General features: G+C 41.6%; 1 protein-coding gene and 1 long non-coding RNA gene across 4 annotated transcripts in view; one reads left to right on the top strand and one right to left on the bottom strand.

The window, feature by feature from the left end:
• Positions 1-21,539, bottom strand: part of LOC141579126 (uncharacterized) — a 173,993-nt gene that overhangs the window by 91,538 nt on the left and 60,916 nt on the right. The window contains exon 3 of the long non-coding RNA XR_012510198.1: positions 19,751-19,811. This is a non-coding gene — a long non-coding RNA (uncharacterized LOC141579126). The remainder of the gene's footprint in view (positions 1-19,750; positions 19,812-21,539) is intronic.
• SLC35G1 (solute carrier family 35 member G1) lies at positions 1,656-12,211 on the top strand. 3 transcript variants are annotated; one of them, XM_074373929.1, is made up of 3 exons: positions 1,656-1,784; positions 1,880-2,408; positions 8,784-12,211. In XM_074373929.1, exons 1-3 carry the CDS (start codon positions 1,763-1,765, stop codon positions 9,520-9,522), a joined length of 1,290 nt encoding a protein of 429 aa, XP_074230030.1. In that variant the 5' UTR covers positions 1,656-1,762; the 3' UTR covers positions 9,523-12,211. The 3 variants fall into 3 exon arrangements, with proteins under 3 accessions (XP_074230030.1, XP_074230032.1, XP_074230031.1); XM_074373931.1 differs by lacking the exon at positions 1,656-1,784 and adding an exon at positions 6,703-6,811 and having other exon boundaries at positions 2,122-2,408; XM_074373930.1 differs by lacking the exon at positions 1,656-1,784 and adding an exon at positions 6,631-6,811 and having other exon boundaries at positions 2,123-2,408.

Below are 21,539 nucleotides of genomic sequence, written 5' to 3'. Positions count from 1 at the left end.
GTGAAAGGATGCAGAGTTCCCATGCCCTCTCCACACATGCCACTCTCCAGCACCTCCACATGTTCACCAAGCCATGTTCTGAACCCCTCCTTCTGGGTTTTTATGGAGACTTCATTACACAGGTATTATTGATTAAATCACCGGCCATCTGTGAGTGAATGTAATCTCCAGCTCATAGCTCCACCCCAGAGGTCGAAGGTCGGGGTGGGACAGAAAGTGCCAACCCTCCAATCCCCTGGTTGGTTCCCCCTGGCAACCAGACCCCATCCTTAGGTGCTTTCTAAAAGTCACCTCATTAATATAAACCCAGTTGTGGTGGAAAGAGGCTTATTATGAATAACAAGACATCCATTTCATTGCTAAGGTTCAGAAGTCATTTCAGGAACTGAGAATTAGAGGCCAAATATTGTGACAAAAGATGCTCCCATTGCTCTTATTGCTCAGGAAATTCCAAAGGTTTTGAGAGCTATGAACCAGGAACCACGACTGAAGATCAAATATATGTGAGAAATACATTTTGGTCATCTAAATGTGGCCAAATATATATTCCCTATAAATTACAGTATCTTATGGGCTCTTCAAATGCTCTGCGCACTTAAATCTCAGAATGCAACTGTGAAATTGCACTCAATTTCTTGATGTCTGTAGAAGCTTCTTGGTTCTTGCTTCATAATCATGATCTACCACCCGCACCACCCCTCCCTACAATTTCCCCACCACCAAAACACCACTACCACCACCAAGAACAAAATCCATTGCATATATTCTTGTAAGTAGCCTTAAATTCTTTTTAAGAATAAGGCAAAGGTATATGTTCGTCATGTTCAACTTCAGGTGGCAATTTGTCCCAGTTTGCCTAGGGCAGTCCCAGTTTATGCCTATTGCCCTGTATAATCTTTAAAAGGGCTCCCTCTGTTACTCTAAAAAAAAAAAAGTTCAAGTTCGGAGGATAAATTATATGTTTGCTCTACTTAAAAATAAACTTGATTTTCCAGTAAAGTGCTTTCCAGGTGACAAGGTGCTTTTGCGCACATCATTGCACTTCATTTGCACAACTCTGCAAAGTAGGAAGGGAAATATTTTATCTATACTAACTAAATGAAGTAACCAAGGCTTCAGGTAGCACCCTGGTGACTGTCCAAGGTCACACATTCAGTGACAGAATCAGAGCCAGAACCCAGGACTCCTGACTTCAAGTCCAATATTGTTTATCTATGGACCACTTTGTGCAAAAATCTAAGTAAAGGCAAACCTCATTCTCTTGTTTAGTAACCTGTTCGAGCTTGGACCTAGAACAGTTTAGACAGGTTCATCCTTGCCCAGAGATTCTCCTCTCATATTTGAAGCAAGCAAAGAGATGAAAAAAGAATTACGTAAACATAAAGAGGCATTAGTGAATCCTGGGGCCAAATGACATATATCTTTGATTTTACCACGTGCAGTTACATCAGATTATTGTAATTTTATATCTAACCATATTAGGATGTCTCAGTCAACAACAGGAAGGAAGAGACAGGGAGGGAGGAAGGAGGTAATGAGGAAGAGAGAGAGAGAGAGAAGCAATGAAGATCAACAATAAATGCCTACAGTTACACAAAACATATAAATGGGTCTTGCTCCAGTCTTATAGATAGGTTTTCCCTATGGTAAAATTCTACCCTCCTTGGATAAAGGGCAATGACACAACAGAGGAAAAACTCTGGATCCTTCAGAGACAGGCACAGTACTTGGCAAGGTCTTCAGGGTGTCCCAGAGGTGCTGAATGCGGCGCTACTGTATTCAGAGTAAGTAAACGCACACTCCCCTAACCTCCTGACGGTCTGCCCCAAGAGAAAGCCACAGGATCCGCGGGGGTCCTTCCCTCCCTTTGCAATGACAGAAAGGGGTCCTGTGTGCCTTGGGAAGGATGGCTCCAAGACGCTAGCCAGTCTAGCCAGACCGCAGCAGAGGGATGGACGCCTTCGGGCCAGCCCCGGGCGCCGCAGCTTGACCTGGGAGGCGATGGCCTCCCCCAGCGCAAGAGGTCGGGGAGCTGAAGGTGAGAGGGCGGCGAAGGACAAGCGCTGTCCCCGCGGGAGGGGGCCCGGGGGCGGGGGTGGGGCACGGAGGGAGGAGGGCCACGCGCGCATGCGCCGCACCGCCACGGCAACCGGCCGGAAGAGCTGGGCAGCAAACCCGCTGCCGCGGGCGCTAGACGCCGCCGTGGCCGCGTGGAGAACGCCGCCCGGCGATGCGGCCCCTGGACAACTCCGGGGCCGCGGAGCAGCTGGAGTCCGGGCTGCAGATGAAGGACAACCGGCCCCCGGGCGCCAGCCAGCAGCCGGCTGCCGCCGAGGTAGCGGAGACCCCTGGTCCTGGCAGGTGCTGGCAATGCGGTTCCTCGCCGTGCGGCTCGAGCGCGCAGCAGGGTGAGTGTGGGGTGCCGACCCCCGCTCGGGTCTCGCCCGTAGGGGACAAGGCAGGCGCCAGAGGATGGGGGTCCGCGCAGCCGCCGGCCGGGGGCACCGTGCGGACCGCGCCCCCCATTCCCACGGTGCCTAGAGCTCGAGAACACCCTTACACTGGCACCTGGGGGGGCTGCAAAGCAGAAGCCCCCTGCGCCCTGGTCGACGCGAAGACCGGAGAAAGTTTCTGATTGTTTTGGAACCTGTTTGGGATTCTGAAACTGTTCCTATAATTAAAATGTTGAGGACAGGATCGTGGAGTCAGATTGCCTTTTGGTGTGCCCTGCTCGAGGTTGGAGGTTGAGGGTCACCGAGAGAGGCCATCCCGCAGCTGGCCCAGGTTGGGAGGAAGCTAACCAAGAAAACTGATCTCGATGGTAAACGGTGTTCCTCGACGAGGAAATTGAAAAGCGTCGAGGCTAGAAAAATGTTTGTCCCAGAGTCTGAGAATCTTAGGGAGCCAGAGTTGAGTAGGACCAGTGGTTCTTAATCTTTTTGGGTTAGGAGGAATTTTTAGCAACGGATGCAAAACGAGACAGAGGCACAGTCTTACATGAATGAGTAAGCAGTTCACAGACCCGCCTCCAAAGCTAGGGACCCTGCGTGAGAAACCCTTTGTTTCGTTCAGCATCTTCCTTCAACAAATGAGGAAATTAAGGCAGGGAAGATGAGGGCTCTAGAAGGGTTTTGTTTGCTTTGTTTTTCCCAAGATCTGGCATGTGTGGACGAGACACTCCGCAGGTCGGGGCAGCACCAGGGATAGGGTCCCATTTCGTCAGAGACCTTGCCCAGGGCCCTTTCTCCTAGCCACAAGTACATTGCTCCTTGAACTCCACTGCCCACCGGAGCAGCTTCCTCTAAGAAGAAGGAAACAGGCAGATCTCCTTTCAAGACAAAGTTACACAGTCTGCACCACCACATCATCTGGGTCACCTCTCCTAAATGTGACCTGGGACTTCTATTAGCTGACCTTTTAGCTGACCCCACTTTTCCCTCCTCCCTGTGTGCACTTTCCTGAGTCACAGTTCACAAACTTTATAGAGACACAAACCCCAGGAAGATGGTTCTTGCTCCATTTTTCTCCTAAATACTAACAGAAACAATTAGACTTATGATCATTTTACATGGGTTAGTGCCTCCAGACAAGTTACCCTCAGCTGAATTGACCAGATGTGCAGTTTTGAAGAGGTCAGTTTCTCTCCTTAACATCCTATGGCCGAATGTTGTTCTAATGGACTGCTGAGTTAGCCCTTACAAACTTTTAAATGGCTCCCCTGTTTGTGAACTAAAGAGGAATACTTCAGGCAGCACATGGCAAAACCAATGCAGGCAACTGCACCTAAGAATCTTGAGGGGTCTTTTAATTTCAGAGGAAGTTGCTAACAATAAGACTTAGGAATACTGATTGTAAGGTGACCAGATAATATTCCAAAAATGGGATTGCTGTAGAAACACTCTCTTATTGTCATTGAACTTTGTGACTGTATCATTTTAGCCTCTTAACCCAACTGGTTATCTTAAAGTTCATTCATGTTCAAGTTTAGGTCAAAACTATTACCCATTTTTCTTACATTCTTGGATGACCTTCACAAACAGCATATTGTTATCCTAAGACATCTATTTAGTTTCTTGAGGGACAACGTGATTTTTGACTGAAGCAAGGAGAAGCTGTCTTGGTTTGTGCCTTACATAACCCTGGAAGGAGGAAGCTCTCTAGGGGAGCAGTGCATTCTGAAACCAGTGGAGGTTTTTACACTGACCGGGATCCTGTTTCAGTGGGTCTGGGGACGGACCCACTTTAGTGGCTCAAGAATTGAAGTTTTAAAAGGTGATTCAGTTGCTTCTAATTCCTAACCCAGGTAGTGATCACCAGTTTAAAACAGAGGATACAGAAACTGAGCAACTTTTCCGTTTTCTTCTGACTCAGGAAATTGCACTGTGGCTACTTACTTAAATTATTTACAGTTGCCAAATTGTTAATTATGCTTACAGTAGAATATGACTGTGGAAGCACATTACGTAAGCAAATGCCTCTTTGCTTTATACTACTCTCTTGTTCATCTACTTCGACAGAGAGAATTGAAATGATTGTTCTGTAAGAGACTGAGGTTTGCCTGAGAAGAACCAGTCCTCACCCTCATAACAAATAATTAAGTTCATCCTGACCTTGTAGCAACTGTCCTGTCCCAGTCAGGAGCATGGGCCTTAAGCGTTGGCAGGCCAGAAAATATGTGTGTACGTGTTTTAAGGGAAAAAAATAAACAGAGCCAGGGATGTAAAATAAAGTTTTAAACGAGTTAAAATATCATGTTAAGTTAAAATATTCATGGAGAAAAATTAAAAAGTTTAGGTTGGAGAAGGTCCTTGAAATTTAGACCAGGGAGATGTTTTCTGTCCCTGAGCTTCCTGTTCTATTCTGCCTGAAGGCGTAAGTTCTACGTAAGGGTTGGGTTTCTTTTAAGAAAACTATTTTTATCTGGACCTGAATTCTGAAATTTCAAAGATGAACTTTAAGGCAGACCACAGCCAAGACATGTACTTTGTGGTGCTTAACTTGGAAGTCCTCTAAAGCACCCTTCTCATGGGCTGAGCGGGTATGTTCAGTTTGGTTTCTGCAGTATCTGAGCACACAGGCACAGAAGAGAATGTGGAGGATTCTGACACTTATGCCAGAGAACATACTCCATGGCGACTCCTAGCTCGAAGTCATTCTCTTCACCTGTACACCTAGAACAGCTTCTGACCCAAATGGCATCTCCATCTATGAAGGTCAGGCTGTAGAGCGCTCCGGGGAAGTCTGCATCATCATGGTTTGGTCCTGCTTTGCAAACTGTCACTTGTGGGCAAAGGTATCTAATTAACATAAGGAGGTTGAAACGTATTACCTGGTGCTTGCCTTTATCAGAAAAGGCCATTAAAAAAAAGAAAAGAAAAGAAACATTGTGCAATACTCTTCAATGGCTGAGTAACTCATTGTAAATTCCTAGATTGGAATGATAATCTTTGTTTTACTACAAATTGCATGTGTCCATACATCCTTCAGCTCTGCTATGCTCTTAACTGACAAGGGCCAGTTCTGTGTTTCCTTCCTGTTCTCTTCTTGTTTTTGTGTTAGTTTCAAAAAATAAAATAAAAAAAATACATATATATAATCCTGAGTGTGTGGCCTGTCTTTTAGGGAGTTCTCTGCTTACCCTGTTGCATTTTGCTGCCCTCTGAATGACAGGGGGTGAGACTGAAAGCAGGATCTACTCCTGTCTTAGGCAGCTACGACAAAGGCAGTGGTTGCTCCTACAGACTGTCACTAATGGACTGAATACTTGATGCCCTGGAGAAAGCAGCAGTTTCCTAGTTCAGATCAAACCAAGAAGTTGGTATTAGATAGCAGTTCTAATTTTTTTCTTTAAAAAATTTTAAGCATTTTGAGGTCAGAGGTCTAGATAACCTAGCCCCTGCCATCAAAGAGTTTATGTTCTAAAAGGAAGATAAGTCATAAACCATGAAAAGTTAAAGATTTGCTTAACTGTTCAAAATAACTGAACAGAGAGTCTTCCCAGATTATGCTGTCGCCTGTGGTGTTAGACTCTACATCTTTCCATGAAGTTCTCTCATATTCTTTCATTCAGTGAATATTTATTCAGAGTCTCCCATGGGCCAGGCCTGAATAGGACAGCTGAGATCCCAGCCCTGGAGACACTCCCAGGCTGGTGGGAGAAGTCAGCTAATCAACAAGTAGCCACATCTGACAGTTACGACCTATTTTCCAGAAAAGGACACTTTTTGCATAAAGCCCAGTTCACCAATGAGATGATACAAAATATCACTTGGAAGCATTTTTCTCTAACCATCTTGACAAGCATTTTCTTAAAGACTTCTCTCACTGTCTTGGCAAGCTTCTTACTTCTTTTTGACTTACAAGTGAGGGATGAGTCTTCAGTGAGCCAAATAAATCCATTTCATAGGGTGAACTGCATTTTAAAAATACAGGTATAAATTCTTGCCCTGTGTCTACGGTTGTTTATTCTTGGTGGGGAAATTGTTCAGGTCCAGAGATTGGATGTGCTTAGGAGGTTAATATTTGTGGCCTGTTAGCTGTTAATATTGTCCCATTTTTCTCAATTTCTAGGTAAGAGTGATAAAACATACACTTGGAAGCAAGGACTAACTAGAATTTAATCTTTTTCAGAAGCTGAGAAGAAAGCACCCTGCCCTGGACTTGGCTTGTTTTACACATTATTGTCTGCCTTCTTTTTCTCAGTGGGCTCTTTATTGGTTAAAAAAGTGCAAGACATCCATGCTGTAGAAATTAGTGCATTCCGATGTGTGTTCCAAATGCTAATCATTATCCCTTGCTTAATATACAGAAAGTAAGTATTTCTTACCTGCAAAGTAGAAGATATTAATACATGTTTGTAAATCTTTTGACCTGCTTAATTTATTTACTCTATAGCATCTGCTTTATTCCTCTCATAGATTTACCAGTCCCTACACCCTTTGGCTCTGATTAATGAAAAGTCACAAGGATCCACCCACAGAAGATGCCCTCATGAACAAAAACCATATGCCCAACAAAGGAGGGGAAACAGATTCAATTATTCACCACCTCCTATTTTGAGAACAGAGCTTTCCTTGTGCAATTCCTCCCCCCATCTTGTGCCACCCTCCCTTCTTGCCTTTGGCATAACTAGTATTTGGAAGAAAAAAGTAAACGAGAGGAAACAGCAGTGTCTCCTAGTGTCAGAGGTTTCTTTAAGGAGAACAGGCTGCTCTGCCACCAAGGCAGACAGAAGGTTACACTAATGATATTTAGGTCTTCCCGCCAGGGTGCTATGGGAGAGGGGAAAGGGGATCTTGGGAAATGCCATTTTAACTCCTTTCTTGTTCAGTGTCCTCATCTGTAAACTGGAGGGGATGATATTCTTTGTTCTCTACCCTGCATAAAAACTGTATTCCCCATCCTTACTGTTCTCTCCCCACCCAGCCCCTCTTCCTCTTCCACATGGACCCCCCCCCTACACACACCCTCCCCAGGTTAAAACTATGTCTCCGCCACACTGTTGTGACCTCAACACACTTAGAACCCTGGGAGGAACAACCGCCGGGTTCCTGGTGGCTCTTTGGCTCTCTCTCTCTTTGGGTAAGGATGCTTAAACTCCAGATTTAAAACTTCAGCCACTTGCTGCCAAAGGTTCCTTGTATCTGTAACTCGGCACAGATTTACTTAGAATAGTTTCACTCCTTATCTGGAGACTTTGGTGGGAAAAGGTGAAAATCTGCTGAGCTCAAAAATATTGTCGGAAATTCTCATGTAATTATGGACAAGTCACAGTATTTTAGGAAATGATGCTAAGACTTCAGAAATTCCTAAGGGTGGCAACAGACCACTGATGCTATAAACAGCCATTCTTTCCTTTTTGGAATAAAAATATTGTCAGGAGAGCACTTAGAAGAATTTTCTTAAATCACTGGCATTAACCTATTTTGACCCATTTCACTATCACGGAAGACTCTTAGCTTCTCTAAGTATGGACCCAAGGAGACCACACTTTCATTTCTAACTCCAGAGACCCAGGGTCCCCGTATCAGGCCTAGATCCTGCTCCGAAAGAGTTCAGCCGTGGTACAGAGCAGTGAGCCTCCCTTAGCAGGAACTTACACAGTACTCTGTAAATACTTAACTGAAAAGCACTTGAGCAACAGTTATTATATTTATCTGAATGCTACAGGTTCTTTTCCAGTACATTTTAGCTCTTCTCCTAAGGAGAACAATGAAAAGTTGTCTCACATTCAGTGGCTAAAATAAATTTTAGCATTGCCTCAGCTTTAATAGGAAAACTCATAGGACTGAGAATGCTCACTCACATTCCCAAGTTGTCTTATGTGAGGCAGCTAAGTCACTAACTTGTATTTATTATAAAAATAACATTTTTTCATTAGAGAAAATTGGGGGGGAAATATAAAGAAGGAAAATTACCTATGAGTCTACCTATTGAGGTATAACCACAATGAACATTTCAGTTTATTTTCCTTTTTGTCTCTTTTGCAAGCATATATCTACACATAGGGGAAATAACACCTAGAGTTGCTGAATTATAATTACACTATTTATGTATTTCACTCGTACTATTTTAGCTTATACTGTGAACACATTAATGTCATTAGCTGTATTTAGGAAACACTTTTTAAAAGGTGTATAATAGTTGTAGGCATAATAATTAATTTACTATTTCTTTTTTTTTTTTTGATAGTTTGACTTTTAAAATAATGTTTGATTTAAAAGTGTAATTTGCAAACAAATTCCAAGTTCGTTTAATACTCATTCCTTTCTTTGAATTTACAGAACTGGATTTATAGGCCCAAAAAGTCAACGAATCTTCCTCCTTCTCAGAGGAGTCCTCGGTTCTATTGCCATGATCCTTTTATACTACGCCTTCCAGGCAACGTCCCTCGCTGATGCCACAGTTATCACATTTAGCTGTCCAGTGTTTACATCTATATTTGCTTGCATATTTCTCAAGGAAAAATACAGCCCTTGGGATGCTCTCTTCACCGCATTCACGATCACTGGAGTGATCCTTATTGTGAGGCCACCATTTCTGTTTGGTTCCAGTGCCGTGGAGATGGAAGAAGACTATTCAGTCCACCTGAAGGGCACGTTCGCAGCGCTTGCACATGCCGTCTTTGCTGCGGTGACTCTGGTCATCCTAAGGAAAATGGGGAAATCTGTGGACTACATGTTGAGCATTTGGTATTATGTAGTGGCTGGCCTCATCGAGTGCGTCACTGTCCTTTTTGCATTAGGAGAATGGAGTTTGCCCTACTGTGGGTTGGACAGGCTGTTTCTCATACTAATTGGGCTGTGTGGTTTGGGGGGTCAGGTGTTTCTCACAAAAGCCATTCAGATAGAAAAAGCAGGCCTGGTAGCACTAATGAAGACGATGGATGTGGTCTTTGCTTTTATCTTTCAGGTTATTTTCTTTAATAATATACCATCATGGTGGACAGTGGGTGGCTCCCTCTGTGTAGTAGCCAGCAGTACTGGAGCCGCCATTCGTAAGTGGTACCAGAGTTCCAGATGAAGCATCATTGCTGAAATGTGTTTATTTATTTTTTAAGAACAAGGAAACGTTTAATGGTTACACTGCTACAGCAACAGCGGGCCACACAGACAAGAGGTGCCTATGTGAGCACCAAGGGTCGGTTGTTGGGGTCTTTTATAAATGTGTATTTTTTTAAAGAACACCATCACCCAGTTCAGACACTTCACACACACATGCATACACACACCTGGAAAATCTGCATTTACTTCATTGATTATATTTAATAAATTTCATAATTAAAGTGCCACTTTTGAATATGGTATGTCTTTAATTAGTTAAAAACAGCCAGTCAGTTTGGTGTAGCAACTTTATTTTAATCAATTATTTTTTGGTTTTGGGTTTTTTGTTGTTATTGGGGTGGCATTGATAAGAGGACAGATCATTAGTTGAAGAAAAACTGCACAATTTTTTATGACTAAGTATAAATATCTGTAATTTTTCAAAGTGTATTTTTGGTACTGATGGGATACAGGTGGGAGGAAATTTTAGATGCTCTTTTAGCAGTGTAGAGGCTAAGAGACTTACTGATAACAATGCTGCTATATAATTAGTGTTATGTTGATAATTCATTTGAAATGTAATGCCATTTAGGAGGCCAAAGCTGAAATTTGGAGTAGGTGCCTACTTAATGGTGTTTATAAAACAAATGAATTAGCCTTATTTTCAAGGCTTTTAAAAATGATCGTCATTCTTTTAACCCCTATTTGTGCCTTTTTCACTTTAATGCTGAAATTTTGATATGTAAACTTAAATCTTTAAATCACCAAATTTGGCTAGTAGTTTTCTGCTTGAGTGGCATTAGCAACTGTGGCTACATTATATAATTTTAATTGTCCTCTGTTTTTTTTTGAAACTGCACTACGTTTTTTTTTAACATGCTAATATTTCAGGTGTTTAAATCACAAGTGAGAAATTTTGGCATGACCAATGTGCACATTTCCATCCTGAAGTGTTTTCTCAGAACTAGAAATTTGATTTTTTATAAATTCAGTTGACTTTATGGTGTGATGCCAAATAAAATTTTCTCAGGATTTTATCAGGTTGAACCATAAGAAATTGATGAGATTTTACCTTTTTAACTTACAAAAAACCCCATAGTTTCTTATGGTTCATCCTAATAGATACCTCTCTTACCTTCTAAACCAAATACTTAGAGAACTTTGGAGAATATATATATATATATATATTAAACTACTTTTTAAAGTACAGTAATCCTAGTAAACTTATTTTTATGGTCTTTTTCCCTTATGGAATTATATGTAATAATGCCTCATGTTCTATATTAAATGTAAAGACCTGTGAATCCATGGTTGATTGATTTGTGTAGTTTCTTAAATAGAAAAAAAATCACTGTTAAATTCTAATAAATCAATATGGTATTAAATGTTAGTGCTGCACCATGGTACTAGTGTTATGAATTCAAACAGCATATTTTATGTTTGGAACTTCATCAAGCCACTGCTCTACAGCTAAAGAGAGAATGTAATATTTAGGAAAACTTGGGAGGTCAGTCAGGAGGCAGGGAGTCCACGCAAATGGCTCTTTGTCACAATGAGCCCTTTATTGGTGAGGCTGTAATGGTCTCCACCTCTCACTGTGTCAGACCTAGCACCTATTATTATCTTAAGCCTACAGATCTGAACAATTACAGGCTCTTTCCCACCCTCTCATCACAATGCTTCCAAAGTAAGGAGGAACTTGACTTCTGAGGTTTATGCCTTGGTGAGAAAGGACCTTTTCCCAGTAGTTCCAAGAGGGAATTTTTGGCTTGCTGATCTTCCCAAGTGCTGCCCACCTGACAGAGCCTAAAAGAGGCCTATTTAGGGGACTCACACTATCATTGTAACTTTAGCCTAACTGGCGATGTTAGAGTTTAGAGTTGCAAAAGCATCATTTTGCAAGCATCTTAGATAAGTATAGATTTAGGGCATTTTAGGGCTCAAAGGTTAGAAATCCTCATGTAGGAGACATGCTTCATAGGTGGGGACTCTGGGGAGGGGCCCTGCCCAAGATGGGTTCCCATGGCCTTATTTATCCGTCCTTTAGTTCAGTGATAAAGTACAGAAAGTAAACCATTGCTTGAGCAATCTAAAGTAAATTAACTCTCAGGGAACCCTCTTCTGGTTCTTTACCTTGCACAATAAAAGAACCTACAGGATCTTGAAAGGTAGACCCCCTTGGGCCTGTACACTACAGACATGTTTTATTTCAACAGTGTGGTTTCAGTGCTTGAATGCCACAATGTATGACCAAAGTTGGAGAAAATGTTTCTTCTCCCAGCTTTTACAGGGTGTGATTTTTTTAAAACACTTTTATAATGTCCAAGGTATATACAAGGATATGTATTGTAACAATGCTGGGTGTGTATATTTTGCAAAGACTGTAGTTTCTATGTCTTGAAAAGGAAACTATTTTCTTAAATTGTTTTTATTTTACAATTACTAATAAAATTAATGTGAAAGAAAGCTATATTTTGGTTTTTATGATTATAGCAAATGTGCTAATATAGCATTTCTTTTTCCATCCAAGTGCTTCAAAGTGTATTTATAAAGGAGAGCAACCTCTAGACATTCCGTTGTGATGTAACCTCAAGTTTCAAACTGTTTATCTGTCCCTCTGATACTGTCACATCACGTCCAATGTCTCTAAAATAAAGGTCCTAATCTTATGAACCAGTGAGGCCTGTGTTGTTCTAGATCCTCAGAGCTTGGAGCAGCTTTTGTTCACATAGCTAATACGTTACTAAGTCCTCGAGTATGTCCTCTTATTGTCTCGTGAACTCTTCTTTCCTCACCCTTTACACTGCTGCCATCTCAGTCTGAGACTTCCTACCTCACACCTGAATTACCACAATAGTACCCTAGCTGGGTTACCTGCCTCTAGACTCTTTATTCCACTCAGACCCTTATTCCACTGCTAGACCAATCTTCCTAAGGCCCTGCTCTCGTTGTTACTCTGGTTCTCACGGAGCCACAACAATGCCTTATTATACACATCACATCCAAATTATTCAGCTGGCCCATTCCCACTTTTCCAACTTGACTTCCCATGTCCCAACATAAATGCAATACTCAGTCAGTCTCTCCACCAGCTCCCAAATTTGCCAAGAGATTCCTTCGTGTCTCTACTGCTTTCTTTGCCTTCTCTTCTTTACCTTCTAAGGCCTCTTAGCCTCCAGCGGCTCAGCTGAGCCTGTTTGCTCCACCGTCTGCAGCTTCCCTGCCCACACCAGTCCACCTTGGGAGAGTGGAGGAAGCACTGGATTAGCTGTCTAAAGATCTAGGTATGGTTTAATCACTTTCCAGGTAGGCCTTTCCACTTCATGTCCTTGAGCCTGTTTTCCTCATTTGCCTCAATTATTAATAGAAAAATATTACTTGCCCCAGCCCATGTTACAAATAAGTGTCATAGGAGGACCTGTAGACCATAAAGGAGGACAAAAACACTGAAGTACTGAACTATGGTGAATATGGTCGAGTTGTGCATTCACTCTCCTCTTTGAAATGATGCCTAGTCCACGGTCCTTACCCCTGGGCAGCCTCACCAGGATTGGTGTGAACAGTCTGGATTACAAACCTCATTTGGCTCCTTCCTGCTAGCACAGAACTCTGCTTTTGGGCAGCTCTCATTTCCTGGCTAATCTGCCCACGTAGGGCTGCCAAGGGGCACCAATCTTCTTATCTTATGCATAGGTGTTGCCACCTTCCCAGTTCTGGCTTTAGCTCTGTGGGTACTGCACTTGGCTCGACTAGGGGGGGTGAGCCTGATACTCTGTGTTTCACATGCACTGTTCTTCAAACTCAGCATGGCTCTTCTGGCCTCTTACCTTTCACCCAATAAGCATAATTAGTCTATGGAGGGCAATCTAGTGGGAAGTGAGCCAGATCTCTTTGTAATAAACTGGCCTCTGACCCGGCTGTATGGAACCGTGGTCAGCACCGGGCAAGAGGATTAGGTAATTACAGTGTGGGCTGGGCACGCAAAGCCTGGGCACTACCCCAAGCACACTATTATATAACCCCTTTGGTCCCTTATATCAAATCTTATACAGCTACCATATTACTTAGAATTCTGCAAGATGTGCTATCAGGGGCCCTCTGTGATCTACAAAGACCCATTCAAGTTTTAGCCTATTTGAACACCGGATTTGGAAAGCCAGTTCACAAACAGCCCACGAAACTTGGCACTGTCTGTCATTTCTTGGAAACTGGTGGTGAGGCTAGAGGGTAAGGTGAGCAGGAGGGTAAGGAGCAGACATTTCTGACATCAAGGTAGGGAAGAAAATGTTACACCACAGAAGTCCAGTCCACAGGAAAAGATTCCACTGGGTTCCACAAGGTATTATGCCAGCTGTCATCTACTAAGCCAGATTTGCAACAATATAAAACAATGCTATGTTAATCACTAATTTACAAAAATAGTTAGTTTTCATAAAAATGTTATTTATATTAACATGTAGTGGAATTATTTTAAATAAATAAATAGAAAAAATCCATTCTGCTTTCAAACATTATAAAAATATATACATACGTATATATGTATATATTTATATACATATATCCTACATGAACCAGAAGCTCTTAGGAGTCTTCAATAATGTTTAAGAGAGTAAAGAGGTACAAGGCCAAAACCTTTTGGAGCCATCGATTTAATAGAGTTACCAAATTTGAAACCTTAAAAAACAAAGATTAAACCCATCACTTCTACTTCAATGAGGTTCTGACAGTCTGAAATGCTGCTCAGTATCAGTTTGTAAAATAGAAACGTCTTTCATGTGGCGTTTAATTTTAGAATTGTGAAGTTAAACAACTCTAAATCTACGTAAGAGGTCCAGATTATCTCCCCCAGAGAGAGAGCAAAGGAGCAATAAGCAATCCAGCTAGCCCATGGTCACCGGGGTCACGTCAAGTTGTGTCTGATACTTCCTGTGCATGTGCTTTGGTTGCTTTGTACGTGTACTTTAGAAAAGTCAGGAGAGTCAGTTGCTAGTCTGCAAGGTGGTATGTGCATTGATGCAATTTCTAAGGGCCATCTGACAGCATCTATTAATTTACAGATGCACATATTTTTCACCCAGAAATTCCATTTCAGAAATTTGTCTTAAAGATAATCTTGCTTACTGCAAAATGACATATACAGGATCATTCACTGCAGCATTACTTAATAGCAAAAGCCAGAACTGGCCTGAACGTTCCTCAGTAGATACTGGTTGAACACACATTGGTTTACAATGCCAAAATACACAAATATAATGCCATTAAAAATAAATTAAGCAAGAGCAAGAGCTTTACACACATGGCTATGGGATAATCTTTAAGATGGCTAAGTGAAAAAAGCAAGGTTTAGATGTTAGTACAGTAGAGCATGTTACCAATTGTGTAAAAAGAGGGTAAACAGAATATAGGAAGATACACAAGAATCTGGTAACACTGATTCCCTTTGGCGAGAAGAATTTGGCAGCTGAAGAACAGGCTGGAAATGAGACTTTTCACTGCATCCCCTTTTATACCTTTTGAATTTTGGGCTATGTGGATATATAAACTGGTTCAAAACTAAAATAAAAAGCAAAACTGGTAGAACAAAAACAAAAAGATGACTTGATAGAAAGGAAAGAAAAAAAGAAAGAAGAGGATAAAAGAGAGAAATCAAGAAACACATGCAAGCCTACATATATAGAGAAACGTTTACTGTTTTAATCTATCACTGGCTTGTCATGATTGACTTTTGTTTTCTCCTCTTTTTCTCATCCAGCCTACAAATCAGACTTATATCCTCACATTCTCCATGACTGAAGAAAATATAAAAGGAAAATCTGAATTTCAGCTTTTCAGTAGAAACATATCCCCTAAGATCCCCTCAAACATTGCCCAGACCTGAGCCAAATATCTGCCTTTCCACAGCACCAAAATTATTTTTACTCGGAAAGGAAACTAACATTTATTGAATATGTCCCATCCAGGACAAAGCTTCTTGATCTTTGTCTCATTCAATCCTTGCCAACTCTGGGAGATGGGCTGATTGGGAAATTAAAGTTCAAAGAAGTTAAAATGAGGTGGTAAATTCCAGTGCCCTCACTAGTGAATGATGGAGCAAGGCCACTGCCCTAAGTCTGCCTGACCCCAAACACCTTGACCTTTCCAATATCCCAAGTCATGTACCTAGCTGGGGTAGAATGCAGGACATGGAAACACAGTGGTGTTTGTCATTGTGATGAAAGGATAGTTTTTGACTTTGGGATTTGGAGGTATGTACGCCCTCCTATCTTCCCTCTGCCCTCCACGTAGCAAGATGTGAGAGACGTGAGAGAATAGAAGGTGATGCCAACACTGCATATAAGAGTTTTATTTCTTTCAATCTGTTAATCAATAGTTAATGAGCAATGGCCATATACAGTCACAGTCAAAACAAGGAAACATCAAACACTGTCAAGCCCTCAAAATGATCAAAATGAGATGCAAACATATCAAACCTACACTGTATAATCAGTATACCTGGGCTATAGCAAGATACTGCCCAAGGACCTAGAAATGAGATTGCCTCCCGAGGTCTCAAAGCAGGGAAGAACAGAGCTGTGCAAAGCTGCCTAAATATTCAGAACTGACCCTTGGGCTGGCTGCATTTACCAGAACTTCCCTAGATGTACTGAGAACATCTGTAAGGGTGTAACGTACCGATCAGAGGGGCTGGCCAGCCTTGGAAGCAGGAAAGAGGAGTGGCTGTGGTAGGCACGTTTCCACCGTAGAGATGGGATGTACCAAGACAGCGAACTCCCAGCTTTCCTCCCTGAAGTGCCCCTCGTAGCCGAGAAGAGCCCGGAGGCACAGCTACAATCACAGCAACAATAACCGCCACCCTCTATTGTGTCCCTCATGTGTCAGCTGCTGACCTTACTGCTTCCTGTGCGCCGGCTCAGTGAGTCTTGCAGCTCTGTGAGGAAGGCTGTTCATTGCCTTCACTTCATTGTTGAGGAGATACAGGCTTGGAGAAGTTAGGCGACTTGTCCGAGGTCACAAAGCTAATAAGTGGTAGAGCCTGGGTCAAACCCCGAGCCCACGCTCCTGCTCTGCTACTCTACCGCTCACCCCAGGCCTGAAGCTGCCCATCTCAAGCTCAAAACTTATTTATGCTTTTTTAAAAATTTCTGCAATTTTTTGCATCCTAGTTAATAATATATCTGTGTGGTTTAGTGTAAAGATATCATTTTAAATGACCCATTCAGTTATTTAACTTTTTATCCCCCAAATCTCTGGCACTCTAGGAAGATGTGCCAAGTTTATCCTGGGTTTTGTGTACCCATGGCAACCTGCAGTCTAGCCCAAGGGACACTCTTGAACTCGATTTTAAGAAACATGATCCAATGGTCAAGCAGGCAAGTCTCTAAGCTACTAAACACTACAATTGTAAAACCAACACCCCTTATTCCTTGTGTATCCATATTATCAAGTATCCATGTAATTAAAAACTGGCTTCTCACATACTTTAAGTGCAAAGGAGAATGGACTAAGCAACCGATGAAGCACCTAATTCCCTAAACTATTCTGCTTCTCATTGTCATTAATAAAGCGGCCATCGCTCCACATTTACCAGTCTCCGTGTATTTGGTTATTGTGACTCTTCCCAGAGAGAAATATTGTATTCCCAGCATCCCTCATTCCCTTTCTTGTAATACTCCTGTTTTACTCAAGGCAGTTATGCTAGCTGCTATAACAAACAACCGTAAAATCTCAGAGATGTGTCAATAGAGTTTTTTTTCTTAGCTACATCACAGTCTGATGTAAACTGCAAGCCCAAAGTAGTTGCTCCTTTAAGGGGTGACTCAGGCCTCCAGGCTCCTTCCATTTTATGATCCCGACTTCTAAAATGTGCAGCCTCCAAGACTAGGACAGGTTTTATGTCCACACAGCCCTGAACATTAAGAACATCACTCCAACCTACATAGCCCATTGACCTTAACCTAACTGAAAAGGAAGGTAGAAAAATACTATTTTCCTTTGTGTCCAGGAAAAGGAAAAGAAAACAGGATTTGGTAAACACACAGCATTGTCTCTGCATGACCCCCTCCCTTTGCAGGAACATCCAAACCTACTGCCTATATTCTGGTGCAGCTAGTAATACAGAATCCCACTCCCAGTGGCCTAAGGAGTGGGTGGCCCACAACCTGAGCTCAACAAAGTCAAGTTTCTCTCTCTTGGTCATGTGAATATTGAGCAGAGTCACAAGAGCAGAAGGCACAGAGCTGTCATATAGCAATGCCCAATGAGGTGGTCCATGAGTACTGCCTGCTGAACATCTTTGGCTGCACAAGGTTATGTCCTTCCTAATATCCAGTCGTCCAGCTCTGTTGTCAAGTCTGAGCACACCACTAGTATTCCAATTAATCCCCTATTTGTGATTAAGTTAAAATTAGTTTCTTTTACTTGCACCCCAAATACTTTAATCAATATTCAATGTTTGCAACCTATATGCTGACCAACCAGATTCTCAATTCCTCATGACTCAGGTCTGAATTATGATAATTTCACTAAGGTGGTGACTCGCCTTAGGGATCTGAGGGGCTATCTGACCAATCTTTTCCAGGTGGCACTCTCTCTCATCACCTTTTGTCTTTGATCTTCCATGCACATGGAAAAAACAATGAACAGTACAAAGCAGAGCTTAAGGCCAAATAAGTGGTAAAGACTTGATGACATTCTCAGTAGGGATGTCTTGTGGGCAACGGAATCATATTCAGTAGTGAGCTCTAAAGAAATATCCCAGACAACAGGTTGTTAATCTTCTTCATTTCACAGACAAAAGTCAAGATTCTACAATAGCACTATCTAATAAAAATATCATGCAAGCTACATATGTGTTACGGACTGAATGTTTGTGTCTCCTTAAAATTCATATGTTGGCGCTCCAACCCTCACTGTGATGGTTTTAGGAGGCGGGCCTTTGGGATGTAATTAGGTTTAGATAAGGCCATGAAGATGGGGCCTCTGTTATGCAATTAGTGTCCTTATAAGAAGAGGAAGAGACCAGAGCCCTTTCTCTCTCTATTATGTAAGGATATAGCAAGAAGGCAGCCATCTGCAAGCCAAGAAGGTTTTCATCAAGAACCAAATCTGCCAGCACCTTTATCTTGGATTTCCCAGCCTTTACAACTGTGCAAAATCAATGTCTGTGGTTTAAGCCACCCCATCTACTGGTATTTTGTTATAGCAGTCTGAGCTAAGATAATATATAATTTTGAATTTCTTGTGGCCTTATTAAACAATATAAAAAGAAATAGGTAAAATTAATTTTAATAATCTATTTTGTTTAACCCAATACATCCAAAATATTACCATTTCAACATATAATCAATATAAGAAATTATTCATAAGCTATTATACATTCTTTTTTGTCATACTAAGCCTTCAAAGTCTGGTGTACATTTTATAGTAACAGCACATCTCAGCTGGGAACAGCCACATTTCAGGTACTTAATGGCCACATGTAACTAGTGGTTACCATGTTTGACAGCACAATTCCAGACAGTGCTGAGAGGAAAGGAGGGTTTTAGTAACAGCTACCACTGTTTGAGCCCTGCCACATGCAAGCAGTTATCAAAGCTCCTTACACATCTCTCTCATTTGATCCTTAGAATAACCTTACAAGATTGATGTTCTTTTCCCTATTTTACAGAGAGAAAGATAAGACTTTGAGCATTTAGGAGGCTTGTGTGAAGTCACATAGCCAACAAAGGACAGAGGATAGAGCTGGCCACACACAGGTCTATTTGACGCAAAGCACTTTCTAATTGATCTCATGCTTCCCAATTACAGATACAAGATGAATTGCTCTGGACTTCACCCCAAAGGTCATGAAGCAGCTCAGGGCCTAAACAAAGCTCAAAGGAATGGCATTAATATTGCCAGTAGGGTGTATAACCAAACCAGCCATTCCCTGTGAAGGCAAAGAGGCACCTACTATGTGGATTAGCGAAGTAGAAACAGGGTGCTAATAAATTTCCCCAGCCAAAAAATTCTACGAGAAGCAATGGTTGAGGGAATGAACAATGTGAAAACAAAAGGAAAGCTATACTAACCAGAAAGAGATAAGTGAGTTTGAACATTAACAAAGGGCAAAAGTTGGTAATATAAAAATAATCACAACCTTAGCAGATAAACAAATTCAATAAAGCAAATTCAATAAAGCAAGTGGAAGTAGATGCCACAGGCCCTACCTGTAAGGTTGCCCTTGGGAGGAGGAGGAACCAGAGCCTGGAGCAGGGTTACCGGACTCGACTGTGGGAATCAAGTCAAAGAAAGAGTCAGGGTCACGAAGAAGAAAAGGATGTGCAACCATCCAAGGTGTGCTGTTAGACCATCTGGTTGTGGCTGGCTCCACACCAGCTATCAGCTCAAACACAGCTGCTTATGTGTGCTCAGCGAGGACTAACGCCAAAAACAAGCATCCATATAACCAGTCCTCAATGAAAGGAGGACTTCATGCTACACGCAGTAAATCCTTACATTCCATATTTAGAGTTTAAATGCCTTTTATTTATGAAATGATAGTAATAGTAGATTCCCATGGTTTTGGATGCCTTTATCTGTCTTTAATGTCATCACCTGGCAAATATAGAAGTTGACAATTTTATATTGGTCCTCCAGTTTTATCATTAAAAAAAAATTTTAGTGGTATATAAAATCAAAAAAGCACTGCTTAAGATTCCACCCTTTCTCATAGGTATCGGACTTCTCTTCTCCCTGGTATAATGTCACCTACTCTGTCTGCCCTAGTTTCATCTCCTCAGTGCATAAATAAGCTCAAATTTATTCCAATTTAACCAAATTAAGTGCAACCTTCCTTAAACTCGCCTCTCTTTATCTCTAGATACACCTGAGCACTTCTTTAACTACCATTCTTTCCATAACCCCCCAACTGTTAATTCCCCCAATTTTTTGCACTAGTAAGCAAATATTAAACAATTGTGCAATAGTTTCTCCACCTAAATAAAGGTTAATTAAAATCTATTATTCAATTTTAACACTTTCCCTTCTAGTCGAATCAATATTAAAACAGTAGTGCTGTCTTTCTATTTAATCCCCTTCGGAGGGCCCAATATTTCAGCTACATTTTGTGTTAAATAGTCCTTTGTCAGCTACCTTGGGAACTTATCCAAGTTCATACGCTTCTCTGTAAGAGAAAAGCCATATTCCGAACTCGTTTTCAAGTACACTTTGTTTTTCTTTTATCTTTTTATTTTGACATAATTCAGAATTACAGAAACATTACAAGAATTGTACGAATAATTCCCACTACCTTTCACCCAGATTCCCCAGGAGTGAACATTTGAGAATAAGTTGCAGACATGATGCCATCTACCCTTGCATTATTCAGGGTTCTCCAGGGAAACAAACCAGTAGGAGATATACACACATAACTTGAAAGAGCTGTGTATGGGGGGAGTGGGTAGAGAGAGAGATTTTAAGAAATTGGCTCATGCAATTGTGGGGGCTGACAAATTCGAAATCTATAGGGTAGTCCAGCAGGCTTAAAATTCATGTTAAGAGTTGATGTTACATTCTTGAGTCTGAATTCTGCAAGGCAACTGGCTAGAAATCAGGCAGAATGTCTATGTTTCAGTCCTAAGGAGAATTTCTTCTTTGGGAAACCTTAGGAAACCTGTCTTTGCTCTTTAAGGCCTTCAAGTGATTAAATGAGGCCCAAAGTGATTAAATGAGGCCCACCCACATTATGAAGTATAATCTGGTTTACTCAAAGTCTACTGATTTAAATGCTAATCATATCTGCATTTAACTTCCAGGTGGGAGTTTGACCAAAGAACTGGGCATGGTAGCCTAACCAAGTTGACACATAAAATTAACAATCACACATGGCCGTCATTCAAAAATCCACAAATGACAAATGCTGGAGAGGTTGTGGAGAAAGGGGAACCTTCCTACACTGCTGGTGGGAATGCGGTTTGGTGCAGCCACTATGGAAAACTGTGGAGATTCCTCAAAAGA

This window comes from Camelus bactrianus, chromosome 11 (genome assembly GCF_048773025.1).
Source record: "Camelus bactrianus isolate YW-2024 breed Bactrian camel chromosome 11, ASM4877302v1, whole genome shotgun sequence".
NCBI classification, from domain to species: Eukaryota; Metazoa; Chordata; class Mammalia; order Artiodactyla; family Camelidae; genus Camelus; species Camelus bactrianus.
The sequence above is the reverse complement of the archived record's forward strand: the minus strand, read 5'-3'. Positions and strand labels throughout refer to the sequence as shown.